We start from the raw sequence: 17,842 nt of genomic DNA on the forward strand, positions 1-17,842 counted from the left end.
CATTTAGCAATGAACCGACACAAGACAGCAAACACAAGGGGATTATAAAGGGAACACTAATGACAAGGACAGGTGAAACTGACTAGACAATAATCACAAGACTAGGATAACAAGGGGGCGGGGTAACGTAACGAGACAACACAAGCACATGGTCCAAACTGGCCATGCGCTTGCACACAAAACATGATTCTGTCATGATCCTGCCTCACGACTAGAGAATATCAAAGACAAGAAGGCAGAATCATGACAGAACCCCCACCTTAAGGAGCGGCTTCCAGACGCTCCTCAAGGGGACATTAAACACGGGACATGACAGACTGTGACACAGACACAAACCAACAGTACATGGCAAAAACTAACAAAGGCATACAAGAATACACAACGACAGGGTTGGGGTGGAACATCAAAAACATCATACAGGGTAGAGGGGGTGGAGGAAACACAAAGTTCATGGGGGGCATGCCAGAGTTTGTGATGGGAAGTTCCGGGTGAGTCGATGGGCAAGGGATCCTGGTTGACTGGGAGGAAGACTGGGGACGAGGACTCTGGGCTGGCTTGGACGGAGACACACGAGGAGAAGACTTAGAAGTCTGGGATCTAGTGGAGACAGGAACAATCGGGGAAACAGTCCAGGGTTGAGCGCAGACAGGGCTGACCGGGGAAACACACGGGGTCTTGGGAACAGTGGAAGTCACAACAGGGATAGCAACTGGGGGTACATCGAACGAAGGAGACAAAGCAGGACTCATGACGGGGAGTGTAGTAGGAGATCGTAGAGGGGAAACTGGGACAGAGCTCATCGAAGAAGACTTGGGAGCGGTGTTCTCAGCTGCAGTCTGGGGTACGGCGCTCACTGCAGCTGTCTGGGGTACGGCACTCACTGCAGTTGTGGACTCGGGACAGGGCAAATTGACAGGACTGACAGGGACTTCAAGGATCTTGACAAGGGTCTTTAAGTATTCTGACAAAACCTCAGCGGCATCGCGGACAGGCATGTCTTGACGAGCAGAAACAGACCGCAAAACACTTTCAGCAGCTAAATCGGCCTCGGCCCTCTCTGCAGCGCTTACAACTGTAGCTTCAGGAATAACGTTCACAGCTGCAGCGGACTCTGGGACATTCACTGCTGCAGCGGGCTCTGGGACATCCACTGCTGCAGCGGGCTCTATACCAGGCGGAGACGAAGGACAGGGCGCTCCCCTCCTCCTCTTCTTTCTCCTAGGTCGCGGTACCGAGACCGTAGTTGGACTAGTGACCAGTTGAAGGATCTCCGCGGGGACCGTAGCAGGCTCTGGGAAGACGGTCCCAGGAAGTGTAGACTCTGTCGAAGAGGACTCAGACGCCGACTCCCACGACAGCCGTCTTCCCCGCTTTCCGCGAAGAGTTGTAACAGTGGATGACGCCTCGGGAGTCGAGGTGGGAAGAGTCCGGTCCCCCACCGTAGCCACGGCGAGAACGCGACCCTCCGGGATCACGGGGAGCAAGCCAGGTGATGGCGACACGGTGGCACTCGGCGGGTCTTTCCGCGACAAACAGACCACCATATCCCGGAACGGACGACGGGCCAGCTTCTCCCGTTCAGCAAGAGGAGGAGGATCATTGAGACCCGCAATAAGGTAGCAATTTAAGAGGCGTTCAGGTAAGAGACACCTCCCCTCATCCACAACCCGGGCATACTCGTTCAAAGACAGCTCTCCCTGGGAGGGAATCGAAAGCTTGCCACTCCGTGAATCGGAGATAGTCCTGAGCCACCAATCTTCTAGAGGGTCCGACTGGCACTTGATGGGCGAGGACATACTGTCTGCTGGGTTCGGTTCTGGTCGGTTCATTCTGTCAAGGCTGTGCACGGAGATGAACCCAAACGCAGACAGTGTACAATGAACTCAGGGTTTATTAGGACAAAACAGGAAAACAAAACCCACGAGGGGGCAAAACAGACGAAACAAGGGAAATAAGACTGACAAGACTAGAAAATGACTGAACAAGAAACCAACAACACTTTGTATAATACTAACAATGACAATGCTTTTCACAGACTACTCACAGGTAACATTTAGCAATGAACCGACACAAGACAGCAAACACAAGGGGATTATAAAGGGAACACTAATGACAAGGACAGGTGAAACTGACTAGACAATAATCACAAGACTAGGATAACAAGGGGGCGGGGTAACGTAACGAGACAACACAAGCACATGGTCCAAACTGGCCATGCGCTTGCACACAAAACATGATTCTGTCATGATCCTGCCTCACGACTAGAGAATATCAAAGACAAGAAGGCAGAATCATGACAATGACATCCATAGCTATGTTTTCAGCGGTGTGTAAAGAACTCACTTAATAAACCAAATGTTTTTATTACCTTAGAATGAGACATTTATAACTACATAACCGCGAGCACCCCCTTCTATGAAGGTCGACATATTGTGACGTCATGTTTTTACCATAGCCGACAGTGAACAAACCAAACAGCGCTACAGATCACGTTTTGTCACTACCTTGATAGAGATGCAGCAGAAAGCTGAAAGCTAGCCATAAACACTGAGTAGTGACTTTTCCCTTGTCTGTGGTGTAAAATATGTAGTTGGATTGTTTCATGTAGCTTAGTTGTTCTCCCTCACTGTGTTATGGCTTTGCTATGTGGGGATAAATGGGCTGGTTACGTTTGTGAGACAATCAGCTGATTACTATTATTATATTATATATTAAGACCCTTTATTCTCACCTGACTATGGCTTTGTAAACTTTATCCATTATAATGGACTGTGGCACAGAAACAGTGATAATGTTACACACTCTTGGCTTACTCTGGCTATTCTCTGCTGTCTCAGCCGACGATATGTTTGTCCCATTTTAGCCACCGTAGCTTCTTCGAAAGGGAGGGGTGAGCAGTGGACTGAGCCCTTAGTGCAACTCGCAACCGAACCGATAGATGAACCGATGACAAAAAAATACACACTGCACCTTTAAAGTTTTTAAACTATGTCATAGGTCTGTGTAGTTTTAGTACATCAAGTTAAACTAACTGAAAATAAGAAATGTTGCTTTGGCAACTTGCTGAAATAAAATATTTTTTAAATGTATTTTATTTAATTTTAGTTAACATTTTTTTTTTTAAATAACGGAAATGTTTTTTTATGGTTTTAATTAACTATAATAACCCTGGTATATAGAGGTTATGGTCACAATTCTCACTATTAACTATGACTTTTGCCTCAATAAAATCCCAATAACTGCTTATAATTAGTCAGAAAGACAGTTGTTAAGTTTAGGTTTTGGGTAGGATTAAGGGATGTAGAATATGGTCATGCAGAATAAGGAATTAATATGTGCTTTATAAGTACTAATAAACAGCCAATATCCTAGTAATATGCATGCTAATAAGCAACTAGTTAATAGAGAAAATTGGACCCTAAACTAAAGTTTTACCATGGATATTATTCAAGATGACAGAATTTTCAATGCCCAAAATTCAAACGGCCTATAATTCCTTATAGACAGACTGTTTCTATGTGCTCGACAGCCTGGTTAATAATTGAATGTCCAGTGGTGTTTACGCATTGATTGTGGTCATCCAGACAAATCTATCAGATTTCTCATAAATCATTTTCATTATCTCTTTTAAGCCATTTTATTTGCTTCCGCAACCACTCATTCACACAGTTTTCTTCAGTAGCTGTCTGTAGAAAACACATTAGCATAAAGGATGTTCTCCAGCTCCTCTGTGGTTGTGGCATTCTGGGAATTTCCGCTTAAAATCGGGCAGCACTTTAGCGGGTTTAATCAATATCCATTCACACTCTTACACAGATAGCTTCGGTAGCTCTTAGCCATCCTTTCAATGACTTCATGTGCTCAGGCTTCATGTCATCCTTCTTTCCTCTGGCCACATGCTTTTTCTTTTATGGACAAAACTGCACTCTCTCCTCACCTGTGGTTCACTCAGGTGTTGCTTGAGTCGTTTTAGCAACTTGATTGGTTGCCTTCAGACCCACTCCATTGGCCCACCCTGACCTGCCGCTGCTCACCGTGTCTCCTCCTCATCTCTCCCTGTGCTGTAGCGGGTGATGCGCAGCAGGAGCCAGTCTCTGGACACCATGGGCCTCAATATCAGGAAGTACACAGTCTCCAATAGTCACAGCGGCAGTTTCACCCACAACAACATCAACCACCTCTCACCAGAGACCCCCAAAACCCCTGGGATAGTAAGTAACCCCCCTACAGGCTTCCCAATAGGCAAAACTATGCTAGTCCCCTCACTACCCTCCACTATGGGGTAAAAACCCAGTCCTGGTTACACATACTTCACTAATTCCTGACTACACTGAACCTTAAGCACATGATAATGTTCAGAGTTGCCGAACTAAAGACAAACAACACAACAAAGGCGAAATATTTCATGAATAATCAACCAACCTCAACTTAATAATTACCCTCATGCACGAGTCCCTTTTTTCTCATTCCCATCATGCTTTTTTTTTTGGTCATCTCTGCAGCCACTGATATTCTCATTCTGTATTTCACTGGAAGCTTTCACTTATTACAGTTGAGTTTACCTCAGGAATGATTCTTGAAAAGATCACTTGTAATTCACTGGCCTTGCTCATGTGCGCTGCTCTAGCAACAGTCAATATTTCCTGAGTTAAAAGGGTCAATGACATTGACTTGTTCAAAAGGACATTTAAAAAGCCATTCATATTCAATACAGCTCTTTTATAATTATGAGCATGTTTTTTAATCTCTATTAAAATGATTTTTTTTATTAAAAAATGTCAGGGTGATACAATTTTCCTTATTATTTTTTCATGATCAAAAAACCTTAATAAAATTCTTGAAAAGAAAACTTGGGGCATGAACTTGAGGTCCACTTATAATGTTAGCATTTTTATCCAGATTTTGACTTAAAATAAACATCCTAATTTAGAAGTAATAAGCTATTTTCTATCATGTTTTATATTTTAACAAAACTGCTTACTAATATACAGTATATAAAAAAATGTAATGTTAAATTATTTTAATTAATTAATTGTTTAATTTAAAGACACTTATGACTGTATGTCAAGATCAATAAATATCTTAAAATATCAGACAAGATTAGTTTAGGTTGCAAAATGTGATTAGAAATGTGCATGTATATATATATATATATATATATATATATAATATTTATGAATAAACAATTTGTGATATTCATAAAATTAAAATATTTGGTTTTCCTTCAAAATATATATATTTAAAAACCTTTTTGAAAATAATAATCACATGCTATTTTTTCAAGTCATTAAAATGAAGTTTTTAAAATCCGTCACAAATATATTTTTGAGTGCTTGGCACAGATGTTTTATAATAGATTTTTTTTTTTTAAGTATAAATATGTCATTGGCCCAAAAGCATGTTACCTGAATTTGAGTTTTCCACAGAGAAGACTGTTACTCATTTAACCTTTCTGTCATCACAGGAGGGATCTGTGTGTGTGTGCTGTGTGTTATGATGGAGATGGGGTCCTTTGAGATGTGCACGATATAGTTATGAATGTGTTGCATGTTGCTCATGAGGGAATGAAATACTGTCAGATAGTCTTCAAGGGCTCATGTGAGATTTTATTTAGTTGTTTCCTTCTAGTGTCTCTCAGGAATGAATATTATCTGATCTAGATGTAGGATAAGGTGGCCTGCCAGCAATGTCAGTATAAAGACAGTTGTGAATGTTTTGACCTATTACACCACCCACAGGATCAGCCTCACATCAAGGACCTGCAGAGAGAATTGTAAATATGTTTGTGTGTGTGTTGAATGGATTCTGCTGTGCTACAGGTGTGCTGTCGGTAAGTATGGTTATCGCACAGGATAAGTGCAGAGACGGCGTTCTTCGGCCAGCTAGCTCTTGCTCCATCAAGTGGAGTGGCTCATAATGGTGCTGCTCCTTGCCCTGGGGACTATCACTCACTGAGGGCCATGCTAAGTCATGCCAGTGCCCCTCGTGAGCAAAACTCATATGAGCCTAGTGAAATCTTTCCCCAGAGGGACTCACGCTGGAACAGACTTCAGAGTTACTGAGCCATGCCTCTGTCACAGTTAATGTTTCTGTTATTTATAGCACTATCATATGCCACGTCAGTCAAATGAACTTTTTTGACCTTCACAGCAGATTACGCAATGGAGAATATTGACCATATTTTGACTATTGGGACTTCAATCCCAAAGCTTAGAGGTGAAAATTAGTGATTCATCCCCCTATGGTGATTATGTTACAACAGCCAGGGCCATCGATGAGGGGGCCCTATAAGGGTCCTATGACCGTTCTCAACTGGTTTTGCTTCAGGACAATATAATAAAGTATATGTCCAAGTGTATTGGACATCAAGTTACACCCCAACACATACCAAAATTAGCTATCATAATCAAGTAAATAAAAACATGCTGACAATCGCACCGATACTGAAAAATTCATAAATCCACCAATATCAGCATTGAGGAAAAATTAATAACATAAAAAAGAATTATGGATAGTAAAATTGAATGTTGTGAATTATTTTTTTTATTTTAATTGTTAAAATTGTATTTGTATTTTTATAAATCTTATTTTTATTTATTTATTTTTTTATTTTTTTTTACTTTTATTTGTATCCTTCATACAAATTTATTTTAGTGTAAATAGAAAGGTCCTCAAAATCCCAATGGAGCTGCGGCGTGCATTAATCCAACAATATTCAAAAATTAATAACAATGTAACAAACTGTATAGCGACAGTTTGTAAATTCTGTTTACTTTAACAATCCAATTTCAGATCCTGACCCACCAGTTGAGAACCAATGATCTATGATACAATCTGAGGGGGGAAAAAATGTGAATTATTGTGAGTTTTAGCATATCAACAGGTCCAATTACAGTAAATAGAGCTCTGTTACAAATAACATTGCATTAGTGTTTATTTAACAGCATGATATTAATTTTCTCGTCTGACTACCCTGTTCCAATAATGTTAACCTGACTAACTGTTAAACTGTGTTGAAATGTCAACTGTCCCATTGTCTCCAATGGTGTGCTGTGTGCTACTTTCTTGTACTTCACAGGTCCCGGGACCTGCTGAAGTTCCTCCGGACCATTTCTCCTCATGTGGCTGCCCCTATTGTGCTTATGACAGCTTTTTTCTTCCTGTTCATGCTCCCTCTAACAGATGTCTGTAGCCTACTTTGTTTGTATAACACAACCTGCTGCTGCATGGACTCATAATTTCTCTCGTTCTCTTTCTCTCTTTCTCTGTGGGCTCTGTGCAGTCATTGCTTGTCCCAGGCAAAAGTCCCAGTAAATATGGACGGCGTGGCAGTGCCATAGGAATAGGAACCATAGAAGAGGTTCATGTATAACTCTCACTCCTCTCTCGTCTGCATCACTCGTTCTCACTGCATGACCTAAGCATCACTTTTACACCATACGGCTGCTGATAGAGTCAGTGAGAGCCCCTTTAACTCTCTATTCTCAATGCACTCATCATAACAATATAAAAATAGGATTATGAAACTTCAGAGTCAGGGCTGATGCCATATTTAATCTTGCTCAAGTAAATATGAGGATTTGAGGGATAGATGCAAATTCAGATTAATTGTTTGCACTGTTTACATTTTTTTAGTACTAACTGTTAAAAGTGAGATTTTTTGTTTGTCCACTGGAAATTGCCAGGAAATACATATTTTCAATGTTTTGTTAGCAACAATTGACACCTGTGTGTGCACAGAAACACACCTATATGTTTCCTATTGAATATGGCATTTACCTTGATTACATGTTAGTCTACAACTAACATTATAATGACATCTTTTTGTTTTAATTTATTCTTATTTAATTTAAGTTATTTATTCCATTTTATTTCAATTTTAATTTGTTGCAATAATAAATTATGGCAGATACCTATAAGCTGATAATAATATTCTATATAATAATCGATATAACCGATAAATGTCTATATTAAAATGCTTTACTATTTTGTCTGAATAAATAAAAATAGTAAAATTACAAAAAAATAAAATCAATCATTTTAAAAAAGCTACACATGAATTTAAAGACAATAAAATTATGGAAAATTCATATTAATTTTGAGATTTGCTAAGTATTACATTTACATTGTTACATTAACATCAATGAATTAATTATTATTTATGGATTTAATTGAAATGAATTAATTATTGGTTACGTTGAACTTTAGGTGAATTTTACATGATGAAAATAAATACCAAATATCGGCCAATAACAATTAATAAAAATATCTTTAATATCGGCCAATAAGATATGGAACCGATATATCGTTGTTCCATGCAGATCTATCCAGTCTTTCTAAACACACCATATCCGACTGTAAGCATTGTTCAGTCATAGTCATTTTGCACATTTTTATATCCATTAGCACTCTTCTTTATAATGACCCATGTACATATAGATTCTTCTACATTTAGCAGAATTATTTCAGTGTTTCTTCACAGCTCCCCGTTCAGCATCACTCCCTGTGTGTAATGCATTGCTCTGCTATGTTTGAATGTCCAATGTCACTTGTTGTCATGTGGTGTTGTGTACTATTTGGTGTATTTCTATCCCCTCGTCTGATATTTGTACACTCTTTGCGAGCTAATAGTGTAGAAACACAAAAGAAAAAGGCAACAGAGTCTTTCCGAAGCCTTTGAAGCCATTTTAGATAAAAGCTTTTTTTGAAGGCCTTTCATTTGAAGTCATAAAGCAGTAGCTGTAAAATCCCAGCGCTCAAGCTTGAAGAGAACAAAGTGTCCCCGGCGAGAACACAGCCGTCCAGTGAAGCTCAGGAGATCCTGCTCCCATCTTTCATCTCCAAACCCTTAAGCACACACTTCACATCCACCCTGCCAGATAAACTACGAACCAGTGTGTTTTGTTCTCACAAAGACTGGACCACGCCACAGATATAAGAAATTACTGACTGCAAGTGGTATAAAATAGACCTGTCCTGTACAAGATGTAATATCTTTAAAGTTTCCTTTGAGACCACATGGTGGCCATCAGAGTGTGAAGGTGATATCTGTACAGTATGTTTGAATCCTCGGCTCACTGAACTTCTTGTTCCCTCCCACAGTCTTTGATCATTCCTGGAAAAAGCCCAACAAGGAAAAAGTCAGGACCCTTCAGCTCTCGACGTAGCAGCGCTATCGGCATTGAGAACATCCAGGAGGTCCAGGAGAAAAGGTAAGAGGATGAAAACACTTGTGAACTTCTGGAGCAGCAATTGTGGAGCATTACTGTATCACAGATTCAGACAGTACTGGTTTCAAGACCTAGTGACCCTTGTGAATTCACCTTTAAATCAAATAAATGAGACTCGGTGAGCATAAGAGACTTTCAAATATATATATATATATTTTTAAATCTTACCGACCCCAAACTTTTGAATGATAGAGTTTGTGCGTGTTTTGGTGAGAGCAGGACTCAACAAAAAGATGGCTTGGGCCAGTTAAAGAGAGTTATGAAATTGATATGTCCCAACAATCTTCATAATTGATTGATCATGCACATGTACATGCAACTTAAAAACAAAACTTAAGATATATATTTACCTCTTTTTGGGAAAATTACATTTGATAAAAATATAGGCAGAACATAAAGCATGATATTACACTGAACTCCTTCCTTTTATGTGTGTTTATGTGTTTGGTGAAGAATTGCCGCTGTGTTGTCAGAGGACAGGACAGTGCTCTGTCTCTCTCTACCCAGCGTCACTCTCAAGAATGGGAGGCTCGTCGTGGATCCCTTCAAGTATAAATGCTACCATAATGCCACCTCTTTAACCATAGACTAGCTGCTTACCTTACCTGGCCATAGAAATGCATCTGTAAAGCTATGAATTAACCACATTCAACTGGTCGCACATGCAAAATCAACATGCTAGCTGATTGGTGGTCTGCTCATTTTTCAGCCAATCAAATGTCTGTTATATGGATTTTGCATGAGCTGGCCATTGTCAAATGTGCTTAAATACTTACAGGCCCCTTGAATGATGTTGCTCTGAACTCATGTGTTTCAGTGTAGTGATGTGAATCAGCATGTATTGTTGTATCTAACCAAACCTAATTTTTAGTTGACTGCAGTTGAGCTTGGACTCCTTCACCTCATGGTTGACATGTAGATTTGCAAACGTAATGCTTATGCTGCCCTCTTACGGTCAGTGTTTGTGTGTGCACGTTAATAGGGAGAGCTCCCCCAGCACACAGAAGACTCCTGACAGTGGCCACGCCTCCCAGGAACCCAAGTCTGAAAACTCCTCCAATCAGAGCTCTCCTGAGGTCCTCATCACTAAGAACAGGTTAGGTGAAAAGTGATTATATGATTTGCTCACATTTATCATGAGGATCAGACTATGAATTTTGCCTTAAAGCAGCACTTTGCAGGATTTCCGTTTTTGTCAAACTGTGACCCCTAAAGTCGCTGTGGAGTACTTGTACTGTCGTAAATAGCATTCAAACACAGAGACGTCTCTGCACTCACGGCCTGATCCTCTCCCCCTGTTTACCGGTACCTGTTCAGTAGGATGGAAGCTGTAATGAGTGGAAATTAGATGTGGCCCCTTTAAGAGCTGCGCCCTGTTGAACTGTCGGCAGTCTGTATTGTATGCGCCTCGAACACCTGGTCCGCATGTATATGGCGCCAGGTTATTTCTGTTGATGTTTATTTTATCAGATCTTTCTTGCCATAAAGCAATTCGTTACATCGCGAGACCTGACATCACGCGACACTTTCTGATGCTGCGGCCGTTCACAGGCAACCGGGGGGCCGAGACGCACAACATTCAACCCGAAAATAGCCATATAACCATTGCAATAACTCCGAAGCTATTCAGTTAAGGTAAAAAAAAACTGCATAGAGCTGCTTTAAACCATATTTTTATGTTTCAGTGGTTGTTATATGAAGAGTACAACTATTATTTACACCATTAGTGTGAAAATATAGTTGTTTGTGCATGTTAACGATCTGCAAAGTTGCAAAGCAGTCCACTTGAGATACAGAAAATAGTTGCCCGAAACGCTTTGTTGAAGTCCTGCCATTATTGACTACGTCACCATATACATTTGCATAATGGCCTCCTACTGGTTGCTTTGGCCCACCTTCAAAGAAATTGAGTGACTTTTTTTTTTTGTTTCTGCTGTGAGGACTTCAAATTTAGACGTCATAGATACTAGAGATGCGCGGATGGGCTATTATTTCATCCGCAACCGCATCACAAAACACATCCATCCGCCTTCCATCTCCACCAGCGTTTTTAACCAATTTTCAAAACCACACCCACCCGCCATTGGCTGATTGAGCAATACAAGGCGCTGCTGATGACAGCCGGAGACTAGAAAGCTCTCAGAATATCAGCAGTGAACTCCGCGCAGGGACAAAAATAAATAAATAGTCTAAGTTAACGGATGAAACTTGTCAAGGTGTTCGTGGAGGTTTGAGCTTTAGCAGCACACTTGTTATGCAGCATATTAGACGTAACTGTCTTGTGGCTGTCATGAACATAAACTGCTTCGCAGGTTTTGCAAATTACATAGCCTGCACTGGTGTCATCCTGATTTACAACTCTGTAAAACTTATTTCAGGCAACACTTTTCTGACCTTCTATTTCCTTTGTTTTTAATTCTTCTCTTTTGAGTTTGGCACGTACCTCCTTTCTGGTGTTGCCTTCTCTGATAATAACAAGCAGTCTCTGCATAGACTCGACTAGCTGCCTGATGAAAATTTGACTATTTCAATTTTTGCTCAATTTTTTTTGAGGGGGATGTAGGTATAGTCAGATAACTATACTTAACAATGTATACATATATTTTTCATTTGATTGGTTCAACCGCCCACCTGAATTTAATTCAATTTTTTTCCATCACGTCATCTGCCTGATCCGTGGTTTATCCCTGGAGTCTGTGTAACCGCCAACCGCGCATCTCTAATAGATACCATAGACATAATGCTCTTCACAGCTACTCATGTAGTCTCGGAAGCAGAAACCAGAGGCCTTGGAAACAGAAACCATTTCCGGCACAATCTCTGAAGCCGCAGTCCCAGTACATTTTGAGCCTGCAAAATTTCTTCGGACACTGCAACGGACGTGATATGACGTCATGCTCTGCAGCACCTTTTTTTTAAAAAAAACATGAATTTTATATAACCAATAGTAATACACTCAAAATGTAAACAGCGAAATGTGAAGCTTTTCGCATTAGCTTGCGTTTCCGATCTGATGCATTGAATGGAAGTCAATTGTATGAAAATTTTAACAGACTAGGCCTGCTAACCAATCAGAGCAGACTGGGCTTTTTCAGAAACGTAAGCTTTAAAGAGAAGGGACTAAAACAGAGCTTTTCAGTCAGAGGGTGAAAAGAGGTGCTGCAGCTATGTACGCTATGCATATAATTATGTTTTTGATGCAAGTGTATTCTAGTAGACCCCAAAAATAAGAATTATGAAAATTTAAATAATCATAATATTTAAACTTAAAACTATTTTTATTGTGAGTTGTGTCAAAACAAGGTTGACTATTTTTACAAATTATGCAAAAGTGAAAAATATTATTTAATTGTGTGTATTTGGGTACTCAAAATGCTAGCTAACTTCATCACTTCTGTAATTTGAGATATTGTGGAAATGTTAATGACCAGTGTTAAGATTGTCCACTGTTGGATATCAAGCTAAACTAGTGAGACAGTGAACATTTCCACAAGGCCAAAATGGCCCACAGTTGAAGAAACACCCTATTATTATTATTACAGTTTCCACTGCATTTACCCGTAACTTTGTTTTCTTTACTTGCCAAATTCAGCTTTTAATCACATTCGGTGCTTGGTAGGTTATGCATTTTGGGGGATGCATTAAGAGCAGGTTTTCATTTGTTTGAATGTGTGTGCAGTTCAAGCATTTACTGCCGAGCTCCGTCCATTCCTGAGGCACATGACCTGTCCCGCTCCTCCTCTAATGCCAGCAGCTTTGCTAGTGTGGTAGAGGAGAACGAAACAGAGGCCACAGAGGACTATGACACCGGCATGGTGAGAACAGCACATTAATTGTTAATGCATTACAAAACCATTAACCAAACTTTATATGTCTAGAGCAATATGTTAAATTTGTTCCATTCAGGAGAGTCTGTCATCAGCAGAGACTCCTCATAAGCGAGACTCATTGACATACAGCACATGGATTGAGGACAACATGAGCACTACCAGTATAACCAGTAGGGAGAGCTCTCCTGGTGAGAGAAATAAGCTGTACAAAGGGGTTTCATTCACGCAATATATTTGTGTAGCAGTGTAGTGTATGTGTGTCTTTCTATATAATACATTTAAATATTTTTTCCAGGCCTTGGCAAAACTCAACAGCAGGATGGTGTAAAGAACCAGGAGCAGAACCGTACAGACATTCGCATCAAACTTGAGCGGCCGCATGATTCCAAATCCACATCGGTGAGTCTTGCTAGTCTAGTCTAAACATGCTGGATTTAAGTGTGTAAATGCATGCGGTGTGCACATAAACAATGACAGCTTCTTTAATCAAGTATTGGGCAAGTGAATGTACTTTGCCATTCTTTATTTCTGTCTGTGTCTGTGACTGTGCAGAACTGCTAGCCTCTCCTGATTGACTTGCCTCATGGACATCCATCAACAGGTTAGATTAACTGTTATCTTGACTGAATTATTTTGTTTCATCAACTGAATATTACAGGCTGGTCTATAATATTGCCAATATTATATTATTAGTTTATGACTATTGCATAATATGAATATTGATGCATATGTTGGGTCATTTACATGTGAATTGTGTTTTTTTGCAAGGCTAACTGAAAGAAAAAATTTCAGGAAACTTACAGATAGACCACATAACTTTTTTTTGTAACACTTAGATAATCGTCCATCATTAATTGGTAACTATGCATGATAAATGAGTAGTACTAATACTTTATCTACTACTATTAACTAATATGGAAATAAAATTAATTAATCAGTAAATTCATGACTGAGATAATTCATTATTGGGAAATCAATAATTACTGAATTACTATTATTTTTTATTAGTAGTATTTATTTATTTTCTATTGAATTAGATATGTCTCACACCATATTTTTTGAACAGCATTTCCATTAGAAACACCTTAGAGAGACAAGGAGAGCTCGGGTTACTTGATGAAGAAAAGGACGATGACACCAGTCGGCTGCATGAGTGACAACATGCCATGATCATGTGACCTCCATTAGGATACTCACTACCCTCGCAGACTTGACTAGAAACAGGAAGGTGTTGGATAGGCAGTCAGAAACTGTGCCCTCCTTCAGACTTGTCCTTAACCCCCTTGTGAGTACATCAGTAAATGAATGAGAACCTCCTCTGTAGCAGTGTCTAATGACATGTCTTTGTGCGGATGAGCGGCTAAACTAGAAGGTTGTTTGAGGTCCTAACACTGTGCTAAAATTCAGTTCTGTGAAGTCTTTCTCCTCAAGGACATTTTACCTGCTTGCACGATGAAAGCATTTTCAGCCCTGTCCCAAATGGTGGGCTCAGGCTGTGCAACAGGGAGCATAGAACATCCTTCTGAAACCTAAAATGACAAATGGAACTTGCTACGGTCATCGCACATCTGCAAGTACAGAACACATCAAATGCACTATTTGGGACAGGGTCATTTCTCATATTCTGATATTATTGATGTTCTTTCAGTCAGATTTCAGGTGTAAAACCCCTTGATCTAATGTTTATAACAGCTGTGCAATACATCTTTTGACATTATTTAAGAGTAACTCCACTCAAAAAGTTTTTCTGCAGAGAAAAATTACGAGTCAAAAATACTGTTTTGTGAATTTCAGTTCAGTCAATGCATAGTATTTTGAGTAGGGGAGCATCGAAATTAAAAATATATCTGATAAGCTGCTAATTATGTTCATCTTATGACAAATTCTACTTATTTGTAAAGAAACAAGAAATAAAAATAAAATGTAACTTTTTAAATGCTACTAAGTAAAGTATCACAGCATCATAATGTGCAGTATAAAATTCAACATTCTTTTTGAAATTGTTTTTAAAGATTAATATAAAAGTGCCCCCTTATGCAATTTTAAACTTTCCTAATGTTGTTTTGGAGGTCTCCTACAACAGGTTCACATACATCTAAGGTAAAAAAAAATAATAATAATTTTCACCACATTTTTCAATGATTCTCAAACGACTCGTCAGATGAATCAATCTCTCTAAATCCCTCCTTTCCATGAGCTACTCTGCTCTGATTGGCCAGACAGCTCAGTCCGTTGTGATTAGTCTACCACGGACAGTGCGCATATCGAAAACAAAAACACAGAGAAATTCTACACCATAAACTAAAGACAGTAACGAACAATGACGTCGATTTTACCATATTAATCCGAGCGCGAGTCTGAAGATTTACCATTAGAAGAACTAGTTATTCAACCCGAACCTCCATCGCAAGGACGACTCGAGCAGGACGTTTCTCAGTGATACACTACTCGGTTTGAGGTACATTATGAGATGTTGCACCTGCAATTCCTCACCATCAGCATTAACAAGTGTATGTCAACAATGTATTAACAAACCAATTATTTTACTTACACTTATTTATTCACAGAGTATTTTTCTTATTTTCGTATTTTCGTCAGTAAAAAAAAAGGGAACACTGCAAAAGTTTAGGATTATACTGCTGTTAATTTTAACCACTGATTCTTCAAATGCTTGTCCTTGGGCAGTGAAAAAAAAAAAACTGGCTTTATCCTCACATTATAGAGCACAGCTTCTTCTCGACATGATTCTGTCCAGTATCCACAAGAATTAGATGCAGTGTTTGTGTCCATGCGCAGTAAGTGGGCAGGCAGTATGCTAATGTTTCGTCTTGACGTCACAACGAAACGGCTTAAGACCCATTTGAACAAGGATTCATTTAATTGACTCAGTCGACTCTTACTTTTGAGAGACAACTTTAATATACGGTGCACTTACAGATTTTAATCTTTGCAGGATGTTTTCATTCACTTAGAGCTATGTTACACGCTATGAAAGGTATTTAAAAAAATGAAAGGAAAAAAATTCAGGCAATTATACAAAATATACAATTATACATCCAATAAAACAATTATACATCTAATATTGGCCAGTATCGATATTTAAAAAATTCTAATTTCAGACAAAAACCGATATGGTACTGATTCTCAATAATGTGCATTATGTGCATAATGATTTTCTCATATTTAAGAAAGTGCTGTTACTCTTAAATAATGTATCTATCTATCTGCCATTATCAACTGTGCATGGAGAAATGGGGCATTTAATGAGTGTGAGTCAAAAAAAAATATTCACGTTTGGTGAAGTGTGAGAGACGCCCTCTGAATATATTACATGATACATTGCAGATGCCTTACCTTACCCTCAAACAGATAAGAAATTCAGCCGTCAGTGTTACAACAACAGTGAGCTAACATACTAATTCAGCTCAGTTTTCTGACCAGCTGACCAAACAGGACTAACTGTAAATCATGGTTTATGCTCAGCTTTGATGCACCAGTTCGACGTCTTGATTGTTTATCTGTTTGCCACATAAGCAGCTTGTGATAAATAAAAAGCTGCGATGTCTTGAGTTTCATCTTTAGTGCGGCATTCCTTATGGACTCTTTTTTCCGAACTGTATAAAAATCCCTAGTGGAGATTCTTTCTTTGTGTTGAATCAATTCAAACTGGTTATTCTTTGCTTTGTGCTTGAACATCAGATGGTTTAATGTTTAAGCTGTGTGCCAAGATACCAGTCCTCTTTTAAAAAGTCTAAACAGACTTTGGGAGTTTAACAAATGTGCTGTTGCTAATCTATAAACCAATCATTAATGCCAAAAATCAGTCAATGTGATGTCTGCTCTTTCTGTTAAAGGCAAAAAGCATTGAACGGAGCCTAAATATGACAGAGTGGTTTGGAGTTGCCTTACTCTAAGTGTCAAAATATATGAACAGATTATTTTGTAATTTATGTCTGATGAATGATTGGCCTTTCTGGCCTCCATTAAACTGCCTTTATAAAGCCCCTGGTCCTACACCTTTAAGATGTAATGTAGCCTAGTCGTCATTACTGATCCATGTTTGTTTTATACAGTTCCCATTATTGATCCGTCCTGATGGCATACTCAGACATTGGCTCTGTCTGAAACCTGAAAACTGAGTTGCAGGCAATATACTAAGGTAAGAAAGGCAGAAAGGTACATCCATATCCAGTCAGTATATATATATATATATATATATATATATATATATATATATATATATCAGTCAGTAAATGACATTAAGGCCTTTAAAGCGTCTATCTGAAAGCAGATTTATTATGCCTGTGGAGTCTTTGACTGACTAATGTTTCAGACACAGCCAATGTAGGGCTAAAAGGCTAGACATCATCACAACATCTACAAAGAATTGTTAACTCATACCTAAAACACCTTTTGGAACAGTTGTGTATCAATCAAAAACAAATCTGTTTGAAATAATGTTTTAGTCTGCTTGTGTTTGCTCTGCGCAGGGCTTCTGTGCCCCCTTGTGGTGAGACATGATTCTACCATTTATTTGCAGTGTCCAAGTACATGACTGTAATTTGCTGTTCCTGTGCGGAAGTCAAATTTGTCTGTGGAAACAAAAAAGATGCAGAACAAAATCCATACAGGGTATGAATTTTTAGACATTGTTATGCTTTCCTTTGAGCTGCTGCTTCTGTGACCTTTTCCTGTGCAATCATCATTGTAAATACTGCTTTTTTTGTACATACTGCCCAGAAAATCTGAAACAAATAAACTTGAGTGTGATATTTCACTGAA

The 17,842-nt window shown here is 39.1% G+C and overlaps 1 protein-coding gene across 12 annotated transcripts in view; it reads left to right on the forward strand.

Moving 5' to 3' along the window:
• rap1gapa (RAP1 GTPase activating protein a) overlaps positions 1–17,842 on the forward strand; it is a 91,822-nt gene extending 73,980 nt beyond the window's left edge. For 6 of the 12 annotated variants that reach the window (XM_089124146.1, XM_089124138.1, XM_039652589.2 and 3 more), the window contains 10 exons: positions 4,068–4,211; positions 7,283–7,360; positions 9,103–9,212; positions 9,684–9,779; positions 10,213–10,326; positions 12,910–13,045; positions 13,137–13,248; positions 13,356–13,459; positions 13,613–13,661; positions 14,127–17,842. In XM_089124146.1, the coding sequence (XP_088980272.1) occupies positions 4,068–4,211; positions 7,283–7,360; positions 9,103–9,212; positions 9,684–9,779; positions 10,213–10,326; positions 12,910–13,045; positions 13,137–13,248; positions 13,356–13,459; positions 13,613–13,621 (903 nt within the window). In that variant the 3' untranslated portion in view covers positions 13,622–13,661; positions 14,127–17,842. The remainder of the gene's footprint in view (positions 1–4,067; positions 4,212–7,282; positions 7,361–9,102; positions 9,213–9,683; positions 9,780–10,212; positions 10,327–12,909; positions 13,046–13,136; positions 13,249–13,355; positions 13,460–13,612; positions 13,662–14,126) is intronic. The other 6 variants (XM_089124139.1, XM_089124140.1, XM_089124141.1 and 3 more) reach the window with 6 other exon arrangements.

Source organism: Pimephales promelas, chromosome 20 (genome assembly GCF_988280905.1).
Source record: "Pimephales promelas chromosome 20, fPimPro1.hap1.1, whole genome shotgun sequence".
In the NCBI taxonomy this organism is placed as follows: Eukaryota; Metazoa; Chordata; class Actinopteri; order Cypriniformes; family Leuciscidae; genus Pimephales; species Pimephales promelas.